Below are 27,440 nucleotides of genomic sequence, written 5' to 3' on the forward strand. Positions count from 1 at the left end.
TGTGTTTGCTTGAACATCCAATACTATATGCCTACATGTATATGTGAGCAATGTATATGTGTGTATGCACGCTTTTATATATGTATTCATAAGCGCATTTGATTTAAACCCTATACGGCGCCTCATAAATATCAGCTTAAACTAGCACATGAACAGGACCAACATATGACCTGCTTAAACCAGCACATAAGCAGCATCAAAGCAACAGGGATATTGGTTCAAACCCTAGTCTGTTGGATTAGCTTTATAGACATGCTAAAATAAATGCTTTACACTAAATCTTCATATTAGCCGCCAAATGTGATTAATGTTTTTATAGTGTGTGTGTAGTGTGTGCTTATGGAAAGTCAGTTGGGGCACATTTTGAAGTGAACTATTCCTTTAAATGATGGAGGGTTTTAGCGCATTTGTAAAGAATATGAATGTGCTTTCTACAAGGCATGGACTAAAAAAACCCACAGTTGATGCGAAGTACAAAGAAAAGGTGATAAAATACTGAAAGTGTGATCAATGCAAACATGAGGGTGGTTGAAGTATGCCCTTATAAGCTTGAAACCTGTGTGTGAAGTTTCATTTCTAAAGAATGAGAACCTCTAGACTGCATCATGTTTATGATCAAATGCTTTAGCGTAAAGTTCATGCTATTTCACTTCTGTAAGTCATTTCTTTTGATTACATTTCTTTCGATGTGATGTGTGCATAACCTACATGTCATAAATACATTCATTTATGATGTTTTGATGACACAATTTTAAGGGCAAATAAATGCATAGTTATTTGTGCTTTTTCTTCTAATAGCTTTTTTTGTATGGACTCAGGCTGCAGAGACTTTGAAGGATCAACTGACAGATTTGGGACAGAATGTGACCATAAACTGTGATCTGGATGTGAAAGAGGTTTATTGGTTTTTCCTAAAACTACCACGTCCACCGGTTTTGATATTACGCACTCTTCCATCAGGACCTTTTCATCACGCTGAACAATTCAGACACAAATATTCAGTTCAATCTAAACATCATCTGTTTATAAATAACGTCACTCAGGATGAGTTAGGAGTTTATTACTGTGTGAACACAGATATTACACATTTCAGCAATGGAGCCAGATTACACATCGTTGGTGAGTACTATTTTAGTGCTGAAGTCATGGTGAAGTTATCAAATGTTATCAACTGTATCCTGCGTAGGCACATAACTGAAATGTTAACCAAATCCTTAGTGCTTGTAGTGTTGTATTTATTATAAAATTACAGACTTTATTTCAAGCATAAATGGTACAGTGATGAAGAGTCAACAGCAAAATGGTACAGCGATGACGAGTCAACAGCAAAATTTAACGCAATGGCTGGTTATCATGTCTGGTCTGATGAACGGTGTTCTGATCGTTGTGGTTCTGGGTGAGATTTTTCTCTTCTAGTCTGTCCGTAAATTAACATTATAGTCTTAAAAGAAGGGATTACCCAACAATGAAACATTTATCACTATTGAATTATGGTTTAATCATAATTTACATTGTGATTATTAAAGGACTATTAAAAGTGGTTACACGTGGAAGTCGGAGAACCAGCCAAAACTCAAAAAACGCTCAAGATGACTTACAAAAGCCACAAGATATCGATCTTGAACAACCTCAAGATTCAAACCAAAGCCAGGTAAACTAATTTTTGCATTCAACGCTTTTGCAACAAATAAAACTACTGTGATTGCAAGCCACCGAACATGTTTTTACACTGCTTTTAACTCTTGGTTGTTAGCAGGTTTAACACCGAATTTTGTGTAGATAGTGATGTCATGCAAAACTGTTAATGCTAAACGTCATCTGTGTTGCGCGGTTACAGACACTTTGACGTATTTGAGTCTGATAGAAATGTGTAACTGGAATGGGAGAGAGACTGTGGTATTTTTGCGTTTTAGAAGCAACCAGAACATTTACTTCGCAACATTTCAACAGATTGTATTTGCTCATATAGTATTAATGTTCTCATTAATATGCAATTCAATAATCTAAAAATTGTAAATCTTTTTACAATGTTGCATTGTTTCAAAGCAGCTTTCCAGGAAAAAATAAGCAGTCCATCTTTGCTCTAGGTTGTTGACAAAGATTGCCTGAGCTGGTATAAACCTATGTACAGTGTTAAATCCTATTGACTATGCATAATGAATGGCTAACTCTCAGTTAAGAGGGAACAGTAAACAGCATTTAAAAAACATGGTTTATATTTACCCAGGGTTTCGAATGGTCCTCCTTGGTTAACACTTGCAGCAGGATCTCAGTCTTATATGAGGCATGAAGTTCAAATGCTAACACTGATGCTCTTTTGTTTTACAGTATGAGGAGGCGAATTATACACAGTGTGATCCCATCCCTCTCGAAAGCACATATGCACTTGCACAGATACCCAAATCACAAACATGACAACAAACTTCATTCAATATCTTACAGTGTTTGATATTTGAAGTTTTATTAGTTTTTGTATAACTATTTACTGTATGTAGACGTCCAACACTTGGGCGATTTACCTTGTACTGTATCAGATGTCCTTCACAGTTTACTAAGGATATTTAGCATATTACAACATGAACAAGGCTATTTGTTAAATCTATCTTCATTCTTTGCATTTGAAAGCTAACCTTTGATTTTATTCGTGTGTAATTGCATTGTCGGGTTACCAGACATGTGTCTCTGTGACCACAAATGTTTAAAAAAGCTGTGCTGGATGTTACAGAAGAATAAAAGCTGTCTCTCACATCTCCTTTTGCGTTTCACATTGGTGCCTTGCATTAAATATTGGATCTCTAAAATGAACAATTTGTAAAAAGACAGATTGTGAATCATATTTGTGAATAAATAATTGTAATAGAATTGTGTTTAATATAATTACATACAGTGATATATGATTTAATTGTAATATAATAGTTATTCTATTAAGCAACACCTACACAGCTTTGCTCAAATGTGGCTAACACTTTAGTTAGCTCGTGTTTGAGAAGCTCAACAAAACGTTGCACAAAACAAACCACAAAGAACATTTACAAGTAGACGGATAATTTTGTAGAAACCATTTCTATAAATGACTTAGTTTAAACATTATCTATTGGTTTTTCAACAAACCAAGAGATCAACTGTTTGACTTAATGTATGACATTATCATGATTTCTTAATCTTAAAGATTGTGTTAAATTGTTTTAAAAACTATTTAGTAGTTAAACAATAATAGTAAAAAAAACTAACCCTCTCTCTTCTCGAAACAGGTAGTGGTCTCTAGCTTTTGTTGAAACTAGTAACTTTGTATCAGCACATATCGCACTATTGCTCTTTTATGACATATCGCTTATTGCTCCCTTAATTCTTTGTAAGTTGCTTTGGATAAAAGCGTCTGCTAAATGACTAAATGTAAACGTAATGTGTTTTGGTGATAACAGGTCCACATGAGCATAAACAATGAAACTATCAAACAAAAAAGCAACTGTAACACCATACTGGACAGTCTGAAACCTGTTATCATAGTAGGGTTAGTAAATAAATCATAAAAAATTGAATCCTTTGAGTAATCTTTAATGAGCAGCCGAGCTTCTCAAACCAAGCATGCACAACATGTCATTTCTAGACAGGTAGCACGTGCAACCCCACTATTAGAAATGACACATTTCGGCTTTAAAGAACCTAAGAGCACTCATCTTTTTTTTTCTCCACTGGCTTGCTGCACACATCAAGTTGAAATCATTGCCGCTTGCAGCTACTATTGCACGCCATGACATGCACAGACCTCAGCTAGGGCAACGTACATAGTAAAGCAAAAAGCTCCAAGCAGCATTGAGTTACAGTGCATTTTATACAGACCTTTAGCTGTTATTAAATACTTGTAAGCAACTGCTTTGGGGGGCTTATTGCTTTTAGGAAACATTTTTATGCACAGCAAGGCAAGTAAACACAGATGCAACAACATTGGCACAGTGATACTTGGGCCATGTAATGCAGTCAGCAGTAACAAATCAGGTATCTTATTACGGCCTAGAACCGTTTTAAATTAAAATATTATATAAATAATCTCCAATCAAAATCAAGGACTTGAACTGACAGTTTAATATACATTTAGGCACACAAGGTCAGTGCGAATGACAAGAAAAGAAAACATTATAAGCTCAAAATGAGCCCTAAGATGACATGGTTGCTTGTCTGACACATCCGCAGAAGGAGCAAGCAGATCCTGTAGCTCAGACATATATAGGCCTACTCTAATGCTGCCATCTCCGATTTTAGCCAGTTTTAGTCAAATTAAGTTATCTTCACTGATGATATTCTGTTTAAATTTGTGGTTCGCGGAAAAAAGTCACAAGTTGAAGCAGGCAGCGGCATCGGCCCCACTCAGTTCTGATATATAATAAACATAACCTTACAGATTCAGCATCTTTGAGATAACTTAATCTCTAGACCGCAACGGTAACAGAAATGGGTTATATTTCTGCACACTTAAGTCATGAAACATCAGGTTAACAATTTTCACATGACAAAAGTTGACACACAGGAATAAAAGACAAACAATGCGGTCAGCGCAAACCTCATTTTTAATTTCCTCTTCCTCATGACTTTCACCTCAGTTATTAACTCGGAACTGTGAAGAAATCTAGATTCTAGACATCATGACAAACTGGTTTAACCTAAAGATTATACAGCTTCAGCTATGTAAGTTCATTTTAATTTATTGCGAATTGTTTTTATTTTGGGTTTTAACATTAAAAGAGCTTTTTAAATTAAATGATGCAAAATATTAGTACTTGATTTTTGTCTCATAGATTTTCTCATATGGTTTCAAGTTGCCGAGACATTAAAAGAGCAGCAAACAGATTTGGGACAGAATGTGACTATAAACTGTGATCTGGATGTGAAAGAGGTTTATTGGCTTTTACTTAAACTACCACATCCACCAGTTATGATATTACGCACCATGTCAGGAGGACATTTTCATTACGCTGAACAATTCAAACACAAATATTCAGTTCAATCTAAACATCATCTGTTTATAAATAATGTCACTTGTGATGAGTTAGGACTTTATTACTGTATGCACACAGGTGCAACAGATAGAAAATTCAGCAATGGCACCAGATTACACATCATTGGTAAGTGATTAATTCATGCTAATGTTAGTGTTATAATTGTAATAACATCAAATTTAGAAACACACATAACTATACTTACATAAAGTGGTAACTGCACTTCAGTGGTTGCACAGTGCTGAAATAATTTTTGTTACAGAATCAACTTCAGAAAGACAAAATATTCTTGAGCAGAAACCATCACAGTGTTTGTTTATTTATACCTTAATATCTGCTCTGATGAATGGGGTTCAGATCATTGTGATTATAGGTAAGTGATTCTTTCATACTCTGTAGATAATGTAGAACCAATATGGTGTTTGGAATTTACTAAAATTGACAAGTTATTATTCATTGATAATTTTTACAATTGGCAAAACTTCCATTTAGCTTAAGTATCCAGAATCTTAAAAATGGCATGTCAAGTTGGCTACACACGGCAACTATTGCCACATTGGTATTAAAGATTTCAAAATGGCACGTCCATTTAATCAATCCACTTAAATAAATTTCACTGTGTTATTCCAATTGAGGACTCGTAGTGCTGCTTGTTAATGCAAGTAAGAGAACCAGAAAAGGCTTAAAGCAATTTGAAGATATTGACCCACAGGATCTCACCAATCACATTCAAGACTCAACCCAAACACAGGTAAATAACAAAAACAGCTACAGCATATATATGGCTTTTACAAATTGTTTGTATGATAACTGTAGAAAAGGAACGCCGGACATACATTGTAAAGTAAAAAAATATTCCTGTAAAATGAAGTTTTCATTTTGTCTTGTAAGCTTGTAGGTTTCTTTTGTATTTTAACTGTGTTTGACCGTACCGTTTTTTACATTATGAAATCAGCACAAAAATAACTGTATTTTGTGTATTCATGGGCATTTAAATCCTAATACCGGTTTGTCTTTTGTTTTCAGTATACAGCTGCCCAAATGACCTTCTGGCCATGACTAACCAGGTTTAATTTCTTACAGCATTTCAAAAAGAACAATGTTAAATATTGTATAACTTCACTTGTGTAGACCTTTATGGTTATTGTCAGCTTACTGTATACTGTATAGATGAAGCATACTTGGCAATTTTCACATAAATCTGACATTCACATGGGATCTTTACTAATCTACATTATTTGATATACAGTATTTTAAAGGCTGTTTACCAAACATTGCCATGAAATCATGTCAGCCTGCTGCATTGTTGTGTATGAATACACTTTGATTTGATTTAGCATCATGGTGTTCAAATAAGGTTGGCCTATTAAGTTTTAGGTTTACAAACGTGGAATATAGACAGTTTTATTTAGTGTTCCTATAGTTAAATTATCTTTACAAATCACATTCCTGTAGTCTACTACAAACATATTGCATGCATTTACATGTTTTTTCCTTTATTCAGATTCCCAAAAGAATGAAACACCCGCAGAGGGCGTTAAAACGGATTCCACAGCTTAGACATGCTTACATACGTGGCAAACTGGTGCATATGGGTTTTGAGAATAATAATTTAATGGGTTATCAGATGTATCAGTTGTTATTTGTGTGCCATTCATTAAAGACTTTTCCCTAAGACGTTGTGTGACATTTCTTATAGTGCACACAAGAATATAGAAAATTATGTCTGAACGGACATGGATATTACAGTAAATTGGTCATTAATAGCAACTTGGAAAGTTAAAGCAAATTTACAGGTTACAGGATTTATGCGAGTGATGCATACGATTATAAGACTAAAGTCAGTGCAAACCTGACTAACTTCCTCTTAATGTGGTTAAAATATATTCCGCCATAAGCTGGAACGCTCTGGGGTAAAGTTGTGAGAAAGTCTAGTTTGCATCGTAAAGGTTTAATCATGAAGTTTATATAGTATCAGTTAAAGCACTTAAATATTCTTTCTGTACTTCACATGTGTCATGAAGATTGTTTTAGGTTCTTGTATTAATCCAAATTGCATTAATGTTTTTCATTTTTTTAATAAAATAATGGCTCAAGACTACACATCATAGAAGCATGAGTAACAACTGCATAACATAGTGTTAATGTAATTCTACGTCATGTATTCTTTTCTGTAAAATTTAACACAGACTTAGGCCTACAGTTATTTTTAGGTAAACAGAACATAACATTTGTATCTATTTTATACCCCTTTGCCTACCCCTTAGAAATCTGATACCATTCAAACACTATTATACATATGCGTCTCTACTGTAACTCCTATGTTAAAGGAGATGCAGCTGGCTTTTATGCATAAAACACAAACAATTCAAGTTGACTTACAATAGCATGAAGTTATCGATCATCTTGAACAACCTCATGATTCCGTCCGAACACATGTAAACTGCATGCAGGGCATACGTTAACAGTGAGTTCACGGCAAGGTGCCAATTTCAAAAACAGACTATGATAACCTGTTTTAGACAAATCAATAAACCGGCTCCACAAAAAAACCTTCCCTCCTAACTTCATGTATGGAATGCAAATGCAGAAAAAGTTTAGAATTTTGGCTAATCTCTAACATTATCACTCTAACATATTGTGACCACGGAAATTTTAACTACTTTTATTACTTTTAATCACTTATAAAGCCTTAAAGGGTTTAGTCCCTACCTACCTAACAGAGCTTATATCACACTACAACCCATCACGCTCTCTAAGATCTCAAAACGCAGTACTTTTGATAACACCTAGAATAACTTAATCCACCAAAGGGGGCCGAGCTTTCTCATACGTAGCACCTAAACTCTGGAATAGCCTTCCTGATATTATTCGAGGATCAGACACACTCGCCCAATTTAAATCTAGATTAAAGACGAGCTACAGGAAAGCTATTTAGTCTTGTCCAGTTTAGTGTAGTCCCAGATAGCACAGGCATATATATAAGATGTCTGCTAAAGATCTGGAAAACATCTGCTGTATGAATACATCTGCTAAACATCTTAGAAAGAGATGTTGTACATCCATTCTCAATCATACACATCTTACAGAAGCTTTCACAAGGTCTATATGACGTATGACAGCAGACATCTCAGAGATGTAGGGCAGATGAGCAAACAGAATCTGCCAGATGCCTTGCAGATGAAAACGCAGACATCAAATATTTCTGCCAGAAGTACGTGTGCTATCAGGGGTCTAAGTTCCTGTGTACCCTTCATGTTCTTACCTTTGATGTTCTGTTGTTTTACCCCTCGTGGGTTTTTGTATTGTCTTTATTATTAAATATACTTGTTGACCCCTTACCTGCTGTCTGCGCTTGGGTCATTTGTCTTTGTTCCCGCATCAATCATGACAATAATATTGGCGATAAAACCTGACACCAGATTTAGAGGACCGAGTCTAATGTGAGTTTTTGAGGACTGACGGTGACCAATATAATTCTGATTTGTGATATAGTCTATAAGGCAATTTAACAACAGCAAATGAGATTTAAATTAATCTAAGTTATAAATTAAATAAAGAAAAGCTGAAATATTCACTTGGAAATGAATGACATCAAGGGTTTGAAATTGATTTACACTGCAACTTTAACCTGCTACTGATGACTATTAGGAATATTATTAGCATTGCTGAAATGGGGATAGGTTTGTGTAACAAAAGACTTATTTATTTCTAATCTTCTCTATAAAATTGCAGACTTCCTGTAGAACAACAACAGTTGTAGGCGATTGTCACAGAAAATAGGCGACCTGATGTAATAACAATTTGTAAAAAACAATTATTTTTTAAATGTATAAACGGCCTATATCAAAGCGAAAATTGAAAAAGGAAATTTTACTTTTTATTGAGGAAAGTGACACCACAATAAGGGCTACTAGATCTCTCGATGCCTTCATTTGGAAGACTTAACATCTTAATTTTTTTCATTATGTAAATGTAGATTTATATGGTTGATCTTGTAGCCTACTCACAATCATGTCATTATCCATACAACATTCTGTGGAGCACAAAAGGTATTAAAGTTAATTTAATAAACATCCAGAATCTTGACCGATTTCAACCTTTGATGAACTATTCAGGCAAAGGAGTCGCTTTGGGTGAAAAAAACAGATATTTACATTAAGATCGTTACTAAACAAAACAGTCCTAGTTTATGTAACGTTAGCATTAAATGTTTTGACATGGTTTGTTTACATTTAGCACTGTTCAAAATAATAATAAAAACATGATTAATATATCTCCACAAAGGCATTTTTAGATGCTTTATGAAAAATGCTCTAGCAATAGGGCTTGGGCGTCGTGATGTCATGGCGGCCATGTTGATGGCCTCCTTTACTGCTCTGCGCACTGTTTAAAGACATACTCCCACTCAGTCGTGATTAATTTAGCGTTATTATTTCAACCATGGTAAACCGGTGCTGTATTGTAGGGTGTAACAACGCCACACATAATCGCCATGGGAAAAATATCGAAAATTGATTAACTTGGAAAATTGCCATGGCGATTATGTGTGGCGTTGTTACACCCTACAATACAGCACCGGTTTACCATGGTTGAAATAATAACGCTAAATTAATCACGACTGAGTGGGAGTATGTCTATAAACAGTGCGCAGAGCAGTAAAGGAGGCCATCAACATGGCCGCCATGACGTCACGACGCCCAAGCCCTATAGAATGACGAACACATTCGACTACATCCTGGGCAGACAGATCAACGTGTGACATCATACTAACGCGACAGCAGTGCAAAATCACACGTAGTAGGTTTGTTTCACGGTACCTGACGTCACATCCCGATCAGTCTGCGGGGCGCCACATACGAAGTCGCCTTCCTACTCTTCTCATCAGATGCTTCGGTTTACAGCGGCATGTGGTTTTTTTAACTTCAAAGAGTGCACGAAAAAAGATTATTATTTATGATCATCATCCACTAAATGTGGAGATATGACGATAATTTAACAGCCCCGTAGGATGAACCTTAGCGAGGGGGCGACATGGAAACATAAACGTCATACAAAAACAAGACAGCTGATATCATACATGCTATGTTACTTTAATTTGATGTTTTGTTTTACCTTTATCCCAAACACAAACTTTTACTCTTGAATCTGAAAACAATTGAGAACACCATCCATGCTTTCAGACGACAAAAATGTCTTAATGTAAACAACATAGTGCAGTTATATAAAAAATAATACAAAAATAAAAACAATAATACAAAAATATACAGAAAAACATAATCTTGTGAAATGTAACAATAAAATACTGCTTATGCAAATAAAATACTGCAGGTCGGCTTGGTGCTTGGCTCAACTACGAGTGGTTGAAACACATATGTTCGGGAGTGTATTAAAACCAGAAAAAACTATTACTTTGATCACTTTCAATTCTTTTAAAAATAAGTATCAATTCAGCGCAGTGGTATCCTGCAGAACAGCATTGGTGATTATTTCAGAGGCAAGTATTCTGCTGAAAGACAGAAAAGGCATACTTTTTTTAAACCTTTTTTGTGAAACCAAGCCGTTGTCTTATAAATACAAATAACTTGAACTTGAATTCATGGTATGAACACTACACAGTACAACATACTTAGAGTAGAATAGCAATAGCAAGCAAAGCGATGGTTACAATCTTCTCAGATCCTATTTGTACTTCTTTGTTACTTTTGTCCTTTGGTTTCTCTGCAAGACAAAATAACAATTGGAAAAAATGAAAGGAACATTTGCACACATTTTAATTTCATAATACAATGAATTAAAGTATAACGAGGAAAAAGATGTAAGCAGCACCTGTTGATGGCAGAGTGGAATTGATTTGACTAATTCCACCTATTTTGGACAAAAGATTATGTTAGCAACCAGAGACATACAGCAAAGACTGCAGTATCAATCAACAAGTAGTTATGTACTCTATATGTAAAGACTACACAGGATACACAGTTGTGAAATTATTTTTAAAATTTCACTGGTCATGTTTTCATATCATTACAGAGTATACTAACAGGATTATTGTTTCAGAACAATAGCAACATATGTATCTGCCAAATAAAACCAGTGAACTGTTGCGCGAAGCTTGTTTCAGTGGCTACCAGATAATTTGGGTTTAGTTTGAGCAAATTGTTTTTATTTTCAGGCTCAAGGTTTTCCTCGTCAAAGTAACATATCGTACACGGATAACTTGGTCCAGAGCAGATTTTATCCTGGGTCAATTTGCTGTCAAACTTGATTTTTTGCGCCATTGACTTCTATGCATGCGAATGCGACAGACCGGAAACTCAAACATTGTATAAATGTATTGTTTTTACAGACCTTTGACGAGAAGCTCAACCTCGAGTTGTATTCCTTCTTTAGTGATAAAACAGGAGTACGTTCCTGCATCCCTTTCTTTCAGATTTCTGAGTTGGAGGGAGAAGTTTCCTTCAGAATATTGTTTAGAAAATGTTACGGTTCTGTCCTTGTACTCTGACTCCTGGCTCTCTACTGATTCTACACCTTTAATTATATCGTACACAATTAAGCTTTCATTGTGTCGCCAATATACATTTATGTCTTGAATTGTGCGCTGATCTTTATTTCCAGAACAAGGCAGGAGAACAGAACCTCCGATAACACCCTCCATGACCTTTGAAGACACTAAAGACAAAAAAGGTAAAACAAATGACAAAACAAATCTAGTTTTGTGATAGAACGACAATTTGCAAATATTGTGAGTGTTGTTATTCGCTTACCTTCAAGTAGGCCTACATTTAAAATGAAAACAATAAGGAGCCTGTAATGAAAAATTTATTATTTTACTTTTTACAACAAACAACCTCCAGCACACTGAGCTAACATTGTATCATATACTGCCTTTATATTTATTTCACAATCATAATTCAATGTTAAAGCAATATAATCTAGTTTTTTGTGCAAATTAATTGCATTTACACCTGCCAATGGTTTGCCAAGAACCGGGACAATTGACCTTAGAACAGGGGTGTCAAACACGTATCCGGCCCGATAAGGCGTCCAATACGGCCCGAGGGAAGATTTGAAAAATAATACAAATATGAAATAAAAGTTTATTATTATTTTAATTAATTTAAAGTTTATTAATACAATCAGGTTTTCGCTGCCATATTATGTTTTGTTTGATTAAATTTTTTATTTTATCATTGATCATTTAATTGGGCTTCTGCCGGAACCCCTAACAAGCATGCGCATTCTAAAGCGCCGCCTACATTTCGAAAACAAAGTCGGCTAAGTTGTGCGGCAAGGACTAGTGATTTTAAAATGTCCAAATAAAGAAAACTGACGGAAGAAGACGTATTTCTTCTGTGAGTTCAACGGTAGGCCGGTATGTTTAATCTGCTCACAAGCCGTGGCTGTGCAAAACGAGTAGAATATTAAACGGCACACACGCAGAGAAATATGATAAATACACTGGACAACTTCGAAAAGTCAATAATTTAACTTTAGCCTCGGAAAAAAGCAGTCAATGATCACAAAAACAACAGGGACTGATGAAGCTGTAACGCTATTTGATTGCCAACGAAATCGCAGCGGGATCGAAGTCGTTTTCAGAGGGAGAATTCATCAAGAATCGGTAATGAACATTAACAAGTCCAACCTGCGCTCTCGACTCACAAACAGACAGCTAAATGACATCATGAGATTGATGTGGTTGAAGAAAAGAGATGTCAGGAATTAAAATCATAATGCAGATGCGATCTAGATCTTTTGTTGTTAAAGGAAATTTCTAGTATATATTTAATGTTCATATCCAAAGTGAAGTTGTACTACTGTACTAGTTGTTAAATATGTTAAGGCAGTTTTTCCTATTAGTGAATTATATTGTATAGCTTGTATGGTTCATATTTAATGTGACCGTCTGTACACAGATAGAGTCTGTTGCATTTTTGTCATTACTAGTTTAAAAAGTATCTGACAAAAAATATTCATATTCAAAGGAAAGGGTTTTGATTGCCTTTACCTAAACAAAATAGTTTTTTCAAAGAGGAATAAGAGTGTTATTGAACCGTTCTGAGGATTTATTAAATGCACCTTTTACAGAACAGTATGTCTTTCTAGTTTTTTTGCTAATTTATTTGTAATTTGGTGCAATATGGTTTAAAAAAGGTGATTCGGCCCGCACATTGTCACTTTTCTCTCCATCCGGCCCTTACCCTAAAATGAGTTTGACACCCCTGCCTTAGAACGTTATAAACGGTACAGTGCTGGACATGTAGGCCCACATTATGCGTGTAACATACATTATGATACTTATCCAAACAAAATACGATAATGTGCCTTATTTGTCCGAACAAACATGTTTTAGATTTTATATCGATGAAAACCCTAATAAACCTTGATAAATGCGCGTAAACAGTTGTTTTTGTGTTCATGTCAACACACTTCCCTAGATAGTGTGTTGACATGAAGTCCAAGATAGGGACTTCCCTATCTTGATAAACCCCGCACTTCCGCTTGAATTTACTGTAACGTTATGTGGCTACAAGTTGAAAACATACCTGACGATCATGATTGTCATAAAAGCACTCAGTGAAAGTTATGGGAAGTGGAACCGGGAGAAGGGTGTGTCTGCAGACCAGATTAATTCTCAGGCCAGATGCACTGTCAGCGGCGCATGAGCACTCCGACACATGCAGTCTCAGCAGCGCATGCGCACTCCAACAAATGCACTGTTTTGTGAATCAAATGTGACGAGTGCGCATGCGCGGCTGAGCGTGCACGTGTCTGACAGTGCATCTCGTCTGCAGCCAGATGCTATTGGTCTGGTCTGCAGACAGACCCTTCTCGACGTCCTATTATTGTTAGGTCCCTATGGTTTACCGATAGACGGCGCTGTACGCACGCTTACTAAACCTTATTTTATTATAGAAATCTTTGAAAGTAACAATATTATACAGATCAGACAATAGACCATACAAAGAGGAAGAGAAAGAAGAGGGAAAGAAAACCAACAACAAGTATTTCTCCTCTTTCCTATGGACAAATTCTAAATACACAAAAGAAAAACACAAATAGAGCATCCATAAAAACACTGAATGGTTAAAAAACAGGCAGGATATTAATTTAGTTGTTTATAAGCAATAGAGATTTTCAAGTTCTCCAAAAAAACACAAATAAATTGCAGTTAAGTGCAGACCTATTAGGTCTTCAATAGACGGTCTATTTGACGCATAGGGTTGTGTGACACTTCCAGTCATTACAAGTTAATTATATTCATTTGTTATTTCTCTAGCTTTTTTCAGAAGGAAAATCTAGGGATTTTATATTCTTTGCGGATGTATACTGGAACTTACGTTTGGGCCACAAAGACATGGATCTGCAGTAACTTCGCTTGTTGCTATGAAACTTGCAAAAAAGGAACTGCTTGTGATCCCAGCCAACCCAAAGATTCACCACAACCTTGCCATTCAACTAGGCTCATCAACTATTACACCGTCCAGCACAGCCAGAAACCTGGGGGTGGAAATCGATTATCGGCTTAACCTCACAAGTCATGTTGCCAGCACCACCCGGTCCTGTAGATTCATCCTCTACAACATTAGGAAAATTAGACCTTTCCTATCAGAGCACTCTACGCAAGTCCTAGTTCAGGCTCTTGTCCTGTCCAAACTGGATTATTGCAATGCGCTTCTGGCTGGACTTCCTGCTTGCACAATCAAACCTCTCCAGGTGATCCAGAATGCGGCGGCAAGAGTGGTCTTCAATGAACCGAAGAGAGCGCATGTAACTCCGCTCTTCATCAGGTTACACTGGCTCCATGTTGCCGCCCGCATAAAGTTAAAAGCTATGCTCCTGGCCTACAAGACCAACACCGGATCTGCACCATCGTATTTCCACTCGCTAATGCAGATCTATGTTCCTGCCAGATCACTGCGGTCTGCAAAGGAACAACGACTAGTGGTACCATCCCAAAAAAGAAAAAAAGTCACTCTCCCGTATCTTCTCTGGATCTGTTCCACATTGGTGGAATGCTCTACCTGCTGCTACAAGATCAGCAGACTCGGTTGCCATCTTTAAATAACGCCTAAAAACGCATCTCTTCCGTCAACACGTCTCTGATTGATTTATCCTAATTCTTTTCCCTTTCCTTCTTAAAAAAATTTAAAATAAATATACTAACCTCACTATTCTTAGCTTTGTATACTGTGCTAGGCTTTAATGGACTAGTTTGATGCACTTATGTATTTTGATGCCATGTTGTTATAATTGCTTCCAATGTTTCCTCATCTGTAAGTCGATTTGGATAAAAGTGTCTGCCAAATGACTAAATGTAAATGAAACCCTCTATACCAGGGGTCGGCAAGTAAGTTTGGCATCGGGCCAAAAAACGAATTCGCCGCTAGATGGGGGCCCCTTTATTAAACAATCGAATGATAATTTAAGACATGAATTGATGACAAATGCAACTAGAATAGCCTACTTTAAAATATATAGTTATTAGACAATTACACAATAGTTCAATAATTATTTAACATAGCCTATTTTTACAGTCCTTTTGCCTGCTGGGGTATGTCATTTACAGAGTGATCATAAGCTAGCTAGATGGTGAGAGATAATGGCACTATCAAAGAGTCTAAAGAGGAAAGTTGACAGCTAAAATATGGCATACAAAGAGGAATGGAAAGACAACTGTGCATTCATTCTACCTAGTTTTGTGAATGCAAGGCCGGTGTGTGCTTTCTCGTGTCTCGTCAGTGTTTCCCGCCCTTCTGTCTCGTTAACCTTCCCTGAGTGTTTCAGTACCCACACCTGCCCATTGTTATCTCCTTTGTTAGTCTCCCTTTAAAACATCCTCGTGTTTATTGTCCTGTGCTCATTCATTGTATTTTGTACCTTGTCTGGGTGCCTTGTCTGTATCGGTCTATTGCTTATCCGTGCATCCTGTCTGTAGTTCTTGTTGCGGTGTGTTTTGGTGAGTTAGTCTAGTCTTATCTTAGTATTTATTTTGTTCAGTCTAGTTAGTCCGTGTGCTGTTGTCATTGTTATTTATCTAGTCTTGTTTATTCCCTCGTGGGTTTTTGTTTTGTGTTTATTGTTAAATAAACGTTTGTTAACCCCTTCATCCCCTTGTCTGCCTGCACTTGGGTTCTCCCCTCACAATTCATGACAGCTTCACTGTGGTTTTTCTTACCCCATATTCCATGACGCCAATTTTAAAAGTGTGTCTAGCGATCGACAGACTGCTTTGAATATCTTTCAAACTTTTCACATTAAAAGCTCTCAATTCATTTCAAAATGAAACATTGCTTCAAAAACGTTCTCATACTTTTATTTTGAAAGCAAATTCACTAAAGAAATTTTGAATATTTCCGAATTGGGACACATGAAATGATCAAAGAACAAATCTCTTTCTGTAGCCCTAGACGATTCCATGACCAACGATGTGCTTTTTTTATTTAAACCTTTGGGCCGTGTCACCCTCAATGTTCACTAAAGATTATAGATCATCTTAGTAGGCCACAAAACAGATGCATGTGTGCTTGTGACTACCATGCTGATGGAACAGGGTCATTAACATTCATGAAACTTTAGGCTAACACTTTTTCTCAAGAGATTATATGTAAAGTGGTTAAGTAAAGGCACAGGAGTGAAAAACTAAAAAATGTGGTAAGCATGCTACATCCTCTTAATGTGGTTTAACTAGGCTGCTATAAGATTGAAAGCTATGTGGTAAGGTTTCATATCAGAAGTGTGAGAAAATCTAGACTGCATCATGTGCATTATGATCAAACGCTTCAGCATGAGGATCATGAGATTTCAGTTGTGTAAGTTGAATCTTTTCCTAAAGATCTTTGCATGTGCTTTGTAAACTACATGTCATGAATAAATTGATTTATTTCATCCACATTATAGTTATGTTTTTCTTTCTTTTTTATGTGATAGGTCTTTTCATATGGTTTCAAGGTTATGAGACATTAAAAGAGCAGCAAACAGATTTGGGACAGAATGTGACTATAAACTGTGATCTGGATGGGAAAGAGGTTTATTGGCTTTTACTTAAACTACCACATCCACCAGTTATGATATTACGCACCATGTCAAGAGGACATTTTCCTTACGCTGAACAATTCAAACACAAATATTCAGTTCAATCTAAACATCATCTGTTTATAAATAATGTCACTCAAGAGGAGTTAGGAGTTTATTACTGTATGCACACAGGTGCAACAGATAGAAAATTCAGCAATGGCACCAGATTACAAATCAATGGTAAGTGAATAAATTGTTATAGAACAAATTATTATAAACTGTATCCTGTTTAGACAGATGTGATTAAACTGTCCAGTAATCTGTGTATTAAGAAACTACGGAAAGTCAAAACAGGAGTGTTGAGCAACATACCTGTACAACACAGGGGCTGGTTATCATGTCTGGTCTGGTTAATGGTGTTCTGATCATTGTGGTAATAGGTGAGATTTTTCTCGATTCAGTTTGTTCTCTGATCTGTCTGTCTATATGTAGTTCAACCAAAAATTACTCCAATGTAATTTTTTTAGTCTAGCTATAATCGTTTAATTTATCAATTTAAATCTTAATGTATTTTTCATTGATAAAGGACTATTAAAGGTGTTTGTGTGTGGAAGTAAGAGTAGGAGGCATAATCCCAATAAAATAGAAGACAACTTACAACAGTCTCAAGATTCAGACCATACACAGGTAAATTGCAGTTTCAGCTATTACCACATAAACAAATGCTATGTGGCCCGAACTTAACTTAATATACAATGAAATACTAATTTGAATTAATATTAATTAAATATAAAATACATTGTTATATTATAACCAAACACACATTTAACATTTAACTTCGGGCCAGTGCATGCATCCGATGAAACATGTATACGTTAATACAGTGTGCTATTCATTGGTAAAAGGTAATTTGTTATATTTAAGGCTTTTGCAACTTTTCTTTGGACCACAAACCAACTGAAAGAGATAACTGTTTATAGCACATAACAACAAAAAAAGATGACTCAGGATTATGCAGGGTGTGAATGATTTTTTGTGTGAAAAGCTTCCTTCTAAAGGGAATTCTGAACTACTTTACTAAACTGATTTTACATCAGTTTGTATGATGTTCATCATACGAAATCATATGATTTTTAAAGAAACCCAAAACCGAAGCCCCACCCCTAAACTGAAATTTCCCTTAATAATACAAATTATTACAAAATAATATAAATGAGTCCCCTTGTAAAATAGTAAGATTTTGTTTGAAATGTCTCATAAAAAACAACATGGATGTACATGAAGTTGAAATGCTAACTCTATTGCTCTGTTTTTTTAGTATGCTGATGTGATTCTCCGCAGCCGATGTAAACCTGTTCATCTTAATAGCACCTATGCACTTGTACAGCTACCAAAACCACAAACATCTGACGACAATTAACTTAGTTCAGTTTCTCATAGTGTTCTTTATTTATGTAGATGTATAACTTAATTCATGTGGATGTCTTTCTTTAGCATAATCATATAAAATGTGAACTGTAGGTAATTTTCTAAATCTATTATTTAAGTATTCTATGCATTCGAAGGCTAACTTTAGATTTTATCTGTGTGTAAGTGCAACGTTGGGTTATCAGACAAGTCTTTCTGTGACCACAGAGATTTAAAAACAACTGTGCTGGAAGTTACAGAAGAATAAAAGCTTTCACGTCTGCTGTCATATGAGTCAAGAATTAAATAAAGCTAAACTTGTAAATAAATGACCACATATTGACTTTTTGTGTAGAATTATTTTCTCGGTAAAAAGTTACTTTATTCAGAAATCAAAGAGGACGTACAATTTATTTAATTAAGACAACATTTTTTCAATCATCATTTTAGAAATAAATTAATGCAATATAATAAGCTGAATGCTCTTTAAAAAAATAGGTATTGAATTGCTACATCTGCACAGCTTTGCACTGTGGCTAACACCTACAAGCATTAGCAAACCACTAGAAAATATGTAAAATGTTCCACTGGTCTTGCGCAATACAAAAGTTACAGTTGCAAGTAATCATGTAGCAAACACCTTTTCCAGAAGTGACATGCGAATGAAGATTTTGACCTACTTTCACAGGTAAGGTTAAACCAAGATATTTACTGTTTGGCTAAATGTATTATGATGATGTTGTTCTTAGTCCTAAACGTTATGTTAAGTTGTTTCATGCATGTTTTTAAATAGTATAGACCGCTTTACCAGCAACAACATAAAGAAACGTTACCGCGCAAGCATGCTTTTGTGGTCCAAACCAAAGATAATAAGTTTCGGTAGACCACTGCAAAGAATAGAGTCCCTGTAGATTATTTCACATAACAAGCAAAAGAAATAGCAAGTAAATTACATTAGCTTGCAAATTTTCAAATCATGTCTAGCCAGTACTTTTGTAGTTACCAGTAGTAGAACCAGGGACAAACTGTCCATCCGGAGAGATGGGATTTTCCCCAGTTGGACCTTCGTAACACGATCTGAAAACAAACTAGCAGATGTTTTACATGTTTTTCCAGATCTTTAGCAGTCATCTTAAAGACGTACCTGTGCTAGTGCCGGCCCTGAGAAGAACCGTTTCTTAGCTAAACTTTAACAAAGTTACACAACCCATACAAATAGTTTATTTAATAGAATTAATATACAATATCAATTAATGTTAATATAAATAAAATATTAATTGTTATATTATTAGCCACTAGGCAGACCGAAAAACGAACACAGACTGGAAGTTTACTTGGGGTCAGGAGCAATCCGTTTCTTGATGCTTAAGTATGTTAGTTTCAAAACAGTGAAACAATCAAGCAAAAATCTATATAACACCATACCAAACAGCAAGAATTTCTTTATTGACCAGCTGTGCATTTCAAAGTGAGCATGCACAACTTGTTATTTCTAGACTGGAGTATTGCAAGCCTCTTCTAGCATGTGCAATCACACTATTAAAGATGACACAGCAGGAGGCTCATACTCCGCTGTTGGAGCGGTATGTACAGTTACTTGTTTGTTTGATACATGGAGAAATCGAAAGTGAAGCTACCGGGGCCTTTTCCAGAAAGACTCCGCGTAATGGGATTATAGTTTTTAATACAGCAAGACCGACCTACCATAGTTATATTACTTAATCAAACAAGAAAAAACTAAAAACTCCATTGAGCGCAATAGCAGCTTGCCTCTCAACATGGCGGAACATTCAACGTTGACGTTGATTGACAAGCTCTATTGGAGGATACAAACAGTTATTGGGAACTTGGAATACATTATGTACAGAAATCGAGCAAAGAACGTTCCCTTTAACTGAAATGCTATTGCATAGCATGAATCCAGCTGCCGTTGGCGAGTTACCAGAAGACTGGCAGATATGAAAAATAAGAAAAGCTCTTTACAGAAAAACCTCTGCCTCCGCTGTTCTTTGACTATAATATCGGAACTTTGCTAGAATAGAATTTCCATTAGTTCGGTTGTAAATACTAATATCATGCATTTTAGTTTATAAAAGTAACAGTAGATAAAATCAAAATTCTCAATATGAGAATGTTAAGATGATTGTTGTTAGTCTGACACACCTGCATAGGGTGTCAATCAAACAGATCCTGTAGAGCAGCAAACATCAAAACTCTTATGTTGTTAACCCAAAGTTGAGTCATTAAAAGGATCTTTACTGTTATTATTTTGCTTAAGTTCTCAGTTTCTACTCCACAGAAGAGTCACATGGGTTTGAAGTCACATGATATGATGGTTTCATAATAAAAATTATGTCAGAATTGTTGGTTTTTGAACAACCTATCCCGTTACACCAGGCTCTATTAGGCTACCAGGTATTAGGCTCTATTATTAAGCTTCTATTACAGAACATGGCCTCATTTAGGACCAAAACTTCATTTTACAATTCTGGTTTTTATTACATGCATAATTTTCATTTTTTTAGTGATTAAATTGACTGATCATTATAATAGATCATATAAATAAGTAATCGTTTTTTAACTGTCAGCTCAACATACTTCAAGTTATGTGCAGTGAGAGCAACAAAAGCCACTTCCTGTAGCCAGTACCACTAATGTGCATTCACAACACTGTATCACTTAAGCATTGTTCCAAGATCTGTAAAACCAAAATCAATATGATCAACTAGCCCATTTCTCGAATACCAAAACTAAAAATATACCACTATGCCAAGACTACATACTATTTTACAGTCACTGGTTTGCAAACTTTCTTCTCAAAGATAGCTGGTAGTAAAAAAAATGTGAATGTGCCCGATGAAGACCTCACGGTCGAAACGTTGTGCTGTCTAATAAACTTTGGAGCATTTTACATTAGTGTGTGGACTACACATTTCTTCCTTTAGTAATCAAAAATTTTAAAGAATGGACTTTCAGTTTTGTATTTTCTGTCATGTTCTTTGGCCTGTCATGTTAGTTTTCCCTTGCCTTGTTCACTCTTTATTAACTGCCGTTTCCTTAGTGTGTATAAACTCTTTTCTTGACTCCATGGATTTATATTGGGAGAAATGTATATTTTGGATTATCGTCTGTCATGATTCTGTTCTCCTTGGCATGAGTGTTCTTGTTCTGTGGACAGAGTTGTTAACCTGCGGTCTGCATCTGGGTCCTCCCTGTCAGTATCATGAATTATCATTGTTACGGTTATTTCACCACTAACTGTAACAATAAAGATATATTATCTTTTTACTGTATGATGAAATCTATCATCCTTTAACCAGCTGAAAAAAAACAACCCGCAGCATCAGTTTAAAAACAAGCCAAATTATGAGGGTAGAGCATGGACCTGGCAAGAAGTGGTGGCGCCATGAACCTTTTACCCAAGTGGTTCACAAAGGGTTCATTTCTCTACGCTTCATTTACTCACACTACCACCTGGAGGCAAAAGAGTGTAAAACAAGCAAATACATCACAGATGTACCTGATGTTGTCTGTAATACACTGTATTTTGCGCCAGTTAAGGCTTAGAACAGTGACGAAAAAAATCGATTTCCACATAGACCAATCTGTGTATACGAATATAATGTGTATTTCCTGGTGGTGTATAAGGATTGATAACATAATTGTGTAATAAACGTATTGGCTGAAATGAATGGGGCTATCAAACGTGTGTAAATCAATTATTTGGTCGCCATAATAAGCAGAAGAGGCAATATTATTATTCTAAAATTGGAAAGTGTCTGGGTTTCACTGGGCAGAGGGCAATGTATGTGCTTGTGTAACTTGGTTTATAAAGCTTTCATAATGACACGCCAAGATTCTAACCGATTACTGTACTTCCCAGGCGTAAGCAAGGCTTCAGACGTCATCTAGGATGCCATTGGTCTCGATACCCGCTTACCTGAAAGCTTCCAGGATTTCCCGACACACGCTCCGAAGTTTTACGTAACATCGCTACTGGCAACCCTACTAGTCAGTATTAAATATCAGTCCCAAATTGCGCGCTTGTGCACCACTCTACACCATTTTGTTGTTTAAATAGTGTGAGTAGTGTGTTCACATTGAAAATTCTCAAAAAAGAAGTGCACTTGAAGAATCCAGATGATGCACTTTTTCAACCGAAAATATAAAGTGTGGAACTCTGGACACTTCACGCGCTTAACGGTCGCAGTTTCGTTAAAGTTCTCAAGCGGAGTGATTGTGCGCTTCAATCTGATACTGACTGGAGTAATGCTGTGCAAAACAGATTAAAAATACAACAAATGAACAATGTATAAATGGATTTTAATTGACACGCATTATGCTGTGCAATTGATGTCATTTACGCTCGTCCAGGAAACCAATATACGTCCAGTTAGTGTATAAAACCATTCAGTATTCCATTTGGGACGATACTACAATTCTAAAATCATACACTAGATGGTTGAGTGCAGTGCAGTATGACAGGGACACAACTACAATTCAAGTAGCTAACTAGTTCAATAGGCAGCTGCATTAGCCATGTTCAGTTCTTATAATAAATACAGCATGACATTAGAGTTACAGCACCCTTGAAATGAGCTGTTTTAGACTATACTTCTACATCATTTTGTGTCATGATTCTTCCGCATCAAGTCATGTTTCTCTTGGTCTAGTGGCAGGATCATGACAGAGCCCCATGTTTAATGTGGAGAGAGACAATTATTGTTGATTTGGCTTGCCATACGCTCTCTCCGGTCTGGTCTCTATTCCCGTCCTCTTGTCTCCTCATTGATTGTTAATTATGTCATGCCCTACAACGGTTCCCCTCTTGATTTGGTTCCCTATTTAATGCCCTTGTGTCTTCTGTCTTGTGCTGGATCGTGTTTGTTCCTGTTGGCCCTCACGGTTTGTATTGTTAGCTAGTTTAGTTATACGTAGTTAATATCTAGTGTTGTACTTAGTCTCATCTAGTTAAGTGTAGTTAGTCTATGTTTCTGTTACCCTCCATGTTCATTCTCCTGTCCTGTTGTTTTAACCCCTCGTGGGGTTTTGTATTTATTATTAATTATATGTGTTAACCCCATACCTGCAGTCTGCGCCTGGGTCCTCTGTCCTTGTTCCCTCACCGATCCTTACACTTTTGTTAAGAAATATCAGGTTAACAATTTTCACATGGCAATAGGTAATGCACAGGAATAAAATACTCAGAATGTGGTCAGCACAAACCCGACTTTAACTTCCTCTTCCTTGTGATGTTTTACCTCAGTTTTTAACATCGCACAGTATGAAGAATAGATTTGAGACATCATGCTGAACTGTTTTGTCAAATGCTTTAACCTGAAGATTTTACAGCTTCAGATATGTAAGTTCATTCTAGTTTATAAATCTAAATTTTATATTATGTTTTAACAGATGAACAGTTAATTAAAGGGGAATAAATGATCCCTTTTATATGATTTTCATCTCATAGATCTTGTCATATGGTCTCAAACTGCAGAGACTTTTACCGATCGACTGACAGATTTGGGAGAGAATGTGACTATAAACTGCAATCTACATGATGAGGAGGTTTATTGGTTTTTACTAAAACTACCAGATCCACCAGTTATGATATTACGCACGTTTTCATCACCGTTTTATTACAATGAAGGATTCACAAACAAATATTCAGTTCAATCTAAACATCATCTGTTTTTAAATAATGTCACTCAAGAGGAGTTAGGAGTTTATTACTGTATGAGCCCAGAGACAAAAAACAAAGCATTCAGCAATGGAACCAGATTACACATCAATGGTAAGTACCTATTCATTCATTCAAGTCATGTTCATCTGACTATGCTTTATTTGTTATGCACTTTGTTTTGATAAGATTTCATTATAAATAAAGTATGATACATATTTAAGAATTAGTTAATACATTTTAAGTAAACCCTGGTGCAGTTGGAGTGCTAAATGTATAATATATTTATTCCAGAAAAACAAAAAAATACTGTAATGAATCTTGATGATAAGAAACACACACAATGGTTGGTTATCATGTCTGCTCTGATGAATGGTGTTCAGATCATTGTGATTATAGGTGAGTGATTCTTTCATACATTACTCTGTAGATACTGTAAAAACATATGGTCTCAAAGGAATAGTTTGAACTAAATCGAACAGTTTTTTGTTATTTATATGCCCCAAATGTAATGCATTTTTCATCAATGCAATGTATTCCTTTATATACAATGACAGTTTGACATGATCACAAATGCTTTTACTGCCACGTGAAGAATTTTCAAAAATGTAATTTTTTAATAATTGATCATATTTACAATCGGCATAAACTATTAAGCATGTTTGTATCCAAAATTTTAAAATGGCATGTCACGTTACTACACACGAAAACGAATGCCATATTGGTATTAAAGATGTCAAATATGGCACGTCCATTTAATTCAATCTGAGTTTACTGTATCATTCCAAGGACTCGTAGTGCTGCTTGTAAATGAAAGAGAGAGAAACGGGGAAGGCTTCAAACATTTGGAAGATATTGAACCACAGGAGCTCTTGAATCTTAAACAACAGATTCCAGACTCCACCCAAACACAGGTAAATAACAAAAACAGCTAAAGCATATAAATAGCGTTTGCAACTTTTTGTAGCTAATTTTGTAGGATGATTAGGGTAGCAAAATAATTAAGTTTTTCATGTTTTATTTGTAAATTTGTAGTGTTTTTCTGTATTGACTGTTTTTTACCGTATTTCAAAAAGATATAATTGTAATATGTAAAATTACAGTTTTTTACATTAGATGTATTTTACATTTTTACATTATATTTTATTACACAAAAATAAAAACAAATAACAGTAGCCTATCTGGAAATTTAATTTGTGTAGCATTTCAAATGCGGATACTGGTTTATCTGTTGTATTTCAGTATGTTCTGGTGGAGTTTCCAACACTGTGCAAAAGGTTTTAGTCCAATAACGCAACGGCACCTACGTATGTTGGTGACCTGCTTAGGCCTGATTCTGCGAGCTGCACTGCGTTCTCCGTTTTTCCAAAAGCGTCTGGACTTTGTGCTCTCCTGGCGTCTGTCGTTGCTAACCAACAATGGGCTTCGATAGCCGTTGAGACGAGGAGTATAAACAAAGGATTTGTGGATTATATGAACTGAAAACACATTGCAATAACTCAGCTACTAGATTTAGTTATGCTGTGATCATCTTTGTCTCCATCTTCACTGAGCTTGTCTATATTGGCTGGTTTTTTCTTGCCACATGAACTGCTCGTGGCTTTTCCTAAAAGTTTAGATTTTTTCATCTCGATGCTGCGCCGACGCGCCTCAAAAAAGAGCGTGTCGCCCCCCTATTTCCATTAAATGTATATTGGGCCTTAGTGTGAAGAATTGGGTTATACGTTATTTATCAGTTGTACTCTATGTATCAGTTGTTATGTGCCATTTAATAAAAAACTTATAAGACTTGGTGTGACATTTTTTAAATGGAAGGACAACCTTAGCACACACTAAAATATGCATGTAATAGAAAACGATGGCTAAACAGACATGATCAAATGAAAGTAAATTGGTCTATATACAGTACACAGGAGGTGTCAATACAATTACAGCAGTTTCAAATTCAGCTCAGATACGGGGCAAAAACCTCTGTTCTTCTAGGCCTGCGTATTATTAATACTATTCATTGGATTGTAAGGAGATTTTTGTTTCATGCTTATAGTAAAATCTGGATGCTTCATTACCTTTCATGTTCCACAGAATATAAAAACAGCTGTATTTTGTTCTGATATATTATACTAAAGAGACAGGTTGTGCTTAAGACCAACATTATAATGTTGATGGAACAACCTGAAGACTGCATGTAGTATAGCAAAATATCACAATTAATGTGAGTGATTAATGCAAAATTGAAAGAATAAAAGACTCAAAGTGTGGTCAGTCCAACTTCCTCTTAACCTAGTTAAAGTATATTCCGCTACAAGCTTGAACACTGTGGGGTAAGGTTGTGAGAAAATCTAGACCGAATCATGTTTATTAAGAAAGGTTTTGGCATGAAGATCATGCAGCTTTAAGTTCTGTAAATTAAATGAATCTTCTTAAATATCCTTCATGTACTTGATAAACTATGTGTCATGAATAGGTTGATTGTATTAATCCACATGATAATTGTGTTTTTATTGTTTTGTGATAGATCTTTTCATATGGTCTCAAGACTTTGACAGATCAACTAACACAGTTGCCGTCTCTGAAACAGCTTCTAATTCCATATAAAGTGCACAAAATTGGGTGTGGGTCATTGTGTTTTTGATTTTACATCTAATGTACATCTCATTCACTATTTCCCATGAGACAACACGAGATGACCACCTGATTAGAATCAGCTGAAGGAAAATGACAGTTAACACCATGAATGTATGTCTGTATGCTTGACGTCATTTTCTACTTTTGAAGAAAGAACTGATAAAATTTGATATGCTAAACAATGGTGTTTTATTTAAAACTTATATCAAATAAATAACTCTTATTATAATTCACGATTACACATGCAAATGCGACAGACCGGTAGTACTGCTGCAAAGTTTTGCATTCTGCTGCGTTCCAAAGTTCAAGTTCAGGGAATTACGAACTGCGAATTCGCACCACATGAACACATGCAACCAGATGGATTCTTCACGATGTGACGTTTTTTTGCCAGATAAAAATGGAGGAAGTGCAAATTTCCTCATATCCTGCCGATATTCACAGCAGCATACGACAAATACTGTATTTCAATGCTCAAACTACAATGTGTCTGCTTTATAAATCCATAAATCACATGACTGCGTAGTGGTGAAATCAAAGTGTGTCAGAACTCGTTTTTTCGACAGCTGTAGTCACACCTGATCCGCAATACCAGTTCTATTAAAGACAGCGCTCACTTCGCTGAGGTGTAAAGAGTACCTGAAAACCATACTTGAGAAAAGTACAGATACCTTCCAGTGAAAATTACTCCATTACAAGTTACAAGTCACGAG

The 27,440-nt window shown here is 35.8% G+C and overlaps 3 protein-coding genes and 2 long non-coding RNA genes across 6 annotated transcripts; 4 read left to right on the forward strand and 1 right to left on the reverse strand.

The window, feature by feature from the left end:
- Window positions 1-527: 527 nt before the first annotated feature.
- LOC306902793 (uncharacterized protein) lies at window positions 528-2,753 on the forward strand. Its single transcript, XM_079471631.1, has 5 exons — window positions 528-654; window positions 799-1,119; window positions 1,253-1,396; window positions 1,527-1,651; window positions 2,329-2,753. The coding sequence occupies exons 1-5, from the start codon at window positions 606-608 to the stop codon at window positions 2,413-2,415; spliced, it is 726 nt and encodes a 241-aa protein (XP_079327757.1). The 5' UTR covers window positions 528-605; the 3' UTR covers window positions 2,416-2,753.
- A 1,843-nt stretch (window positions 2,754-4,596) lies between these two features.
- LOC306902376 lies at window positions 4,597-8,334 on the forward strand. Its single transcript, XR_013787439.1, has 6 exons — window positions 4,597-4,683; window positions 4,794-5,120; window positions 5,257-5,367; window positions 5,630-5,745; window positions 6,021-6,061; window positions 6,499-8,334. It is a non-coding gene; the product is annotated as an uncharacterized lncRNA (long non-coding RNA).
- Window positions 8,335-10,066: 1,732 nt separating this feature from the next.
- On the reverse strand, window positions 10,067-13,693 carry LOC306902375 (T-lymphocyte activation antigen CD86-like). Of its 2 annotated transcripts, none has more exons than XM_079470892.1 (6): window positions 13,544-13,693; window positions 11,762-11,802; window positions 11,343-11,666; window positions 10,824-10,862; window positions 10,624-10,715; window positions 10,067-10,500 (listed from the first exon to the last, which is right to left on the reverse strand). In XM_079470892.1, the coding sequence occupies exons 1-5, from the start codon at window positions 13,561-13,563 to the stop codon at window positions 10,624-10,626; spliced, it is 516 nt and encodes a 171-aa protein (XP_079327018.1). In that variant the 5' UTR covers window positions 13,564-13,693; the 3' UTR covers window positions 10,067-10,500. The 2 variants fall into 2 exon arrangements, with proteins under 2 accessions (XP_079327018.1, XP_079327017.1); XM_079470891.1 differs by having other exon boundaries at window positions 10,067-10,503.
- Window positions 13,694-16,521: 2,828 nt separating this feature from the next.
- LOC306902377 (uncharacterized protein) lies at window positions 16,522-18,758 on the forward strand. Its single transcript, XM_079470893.1, has 5 exons — window positions 16,522-16,810; window positions 16,929-17,255; window positions 17,348-17,455; window positions 17,602-17,702; window positions 18,334-18,758. Exons 1-5 carry the CDS (start codon window positions 16,759-16,761, stop codon window positions 18,433-18,435), a joined length of 690 nt encoding a protein of 229 aa, XP_079327019.1. The 5' UTR covers window positions 16,522-16,758; the 3' UTR covers window positions 18,436-18,758.
- A 275-nt stretch (window positions 18,759-19,033) lies between these two features.
- On the forward strand, window positions 19,034-25,886 carry LOC306902317. Its single transcript, XR_013787430.1, has 6 exons — window positions 19,034-19,110; window positions 22,306-23,784; window positions 23,893-24,216; window positions 24,397-24,501; window positions 24,892-25,016; window positions 25,345-25,886. It is a non-coding gene; the product is annotated as an uncharacterized lncRNA (long non-coding RNA).
- The last annotated feature ends 1,554 nt before the right edge of the window (window positions 25,887-27,440 follow it).

Source organism: Barbatula barbatula (genome assembly GCF_947034865.1).
Source record: "Barbatula barbatula genome assembly, chromosome: 13".
Classification (NCBI taxonomy): domain Eukaryota; kingdom Metazoa; phylum Chordata; class Actinopteri; order Cypriniformes; family Nemacheilidae; genus Barbatula; species Barbatula barbatula.

What these genes read in the sequence shown, in the direction of transcription:
- LOC306902793 (XM_079471631.1), top strand. Translation starts at nt 606, where the DNA reads ATGTTTATGATCAAATGCTTTAGCGTAAAGTTCATGCTATTTCACTTC. An exon ending in GTTCATGCTATTTCACTTCT is followed by an intron (nt 655 to 798) that starts GTAAGTCATTTC and finishes TTCTTCTAATAG; the next exon opens with CTTTTTTTGTATGGACTCAG. An exon ending in AGCCAGATTACACATCGTTG is followed by an intron (nt 1,120 to 1,252) that starts GTGAGTACTATT and finishes ATAAAATTACAG; the next exon opens with ACTTTATTTCAAGCATAAAT.
- LOC306902377 (XM_079470893.1), top strand. Translation starts at nt 16,759, where the DNA reads ATGTGCATTATGATCAAACGCTTCAGCATGAGGATCATGAGATTTCAG. An exon ending in GATCATGAGATTTCAGTTGT is followed by an intron (nt 16,811 to 16,928) that starts GTAAGTTGAATC and finishes TTTATGTGATAG; the next exon opens with GTCTTTTCATATGGTTTCAA. An exon ending in CACCAGATTACAAATCAATG is followed by an intron (nt 17,256 to 17,347) that starts GTAAGTGAATAA and finishes CTGTGTATTAAG; the next exon opens with AAACTACGGAAAGTCAAAAC.
- LOC306902375 (XM_079470892.1), bottom strand. Translation starts at nt 13,563, where the DNA reads ATGACAATCATGATCGTCAG. An exon ending in GGTTGAGCTTCTCGTCAAAG is followed by an intron (nt 10,863 to 11,342) that starts GTCTGTAAAAAC and finishes TGTCCAAAATAG; the next exon opens with GTGGAATTAGTCAAATCAAT. An exon ending in TTCCACTCTGCCATCAACAG is followed by an intron (nt 10,716 to 10,823) that starts GTGCTGCTTACA and finishes TTTGTCTTGCAG; the next exon opens with AGAAACCAAAGGACAAAAGT.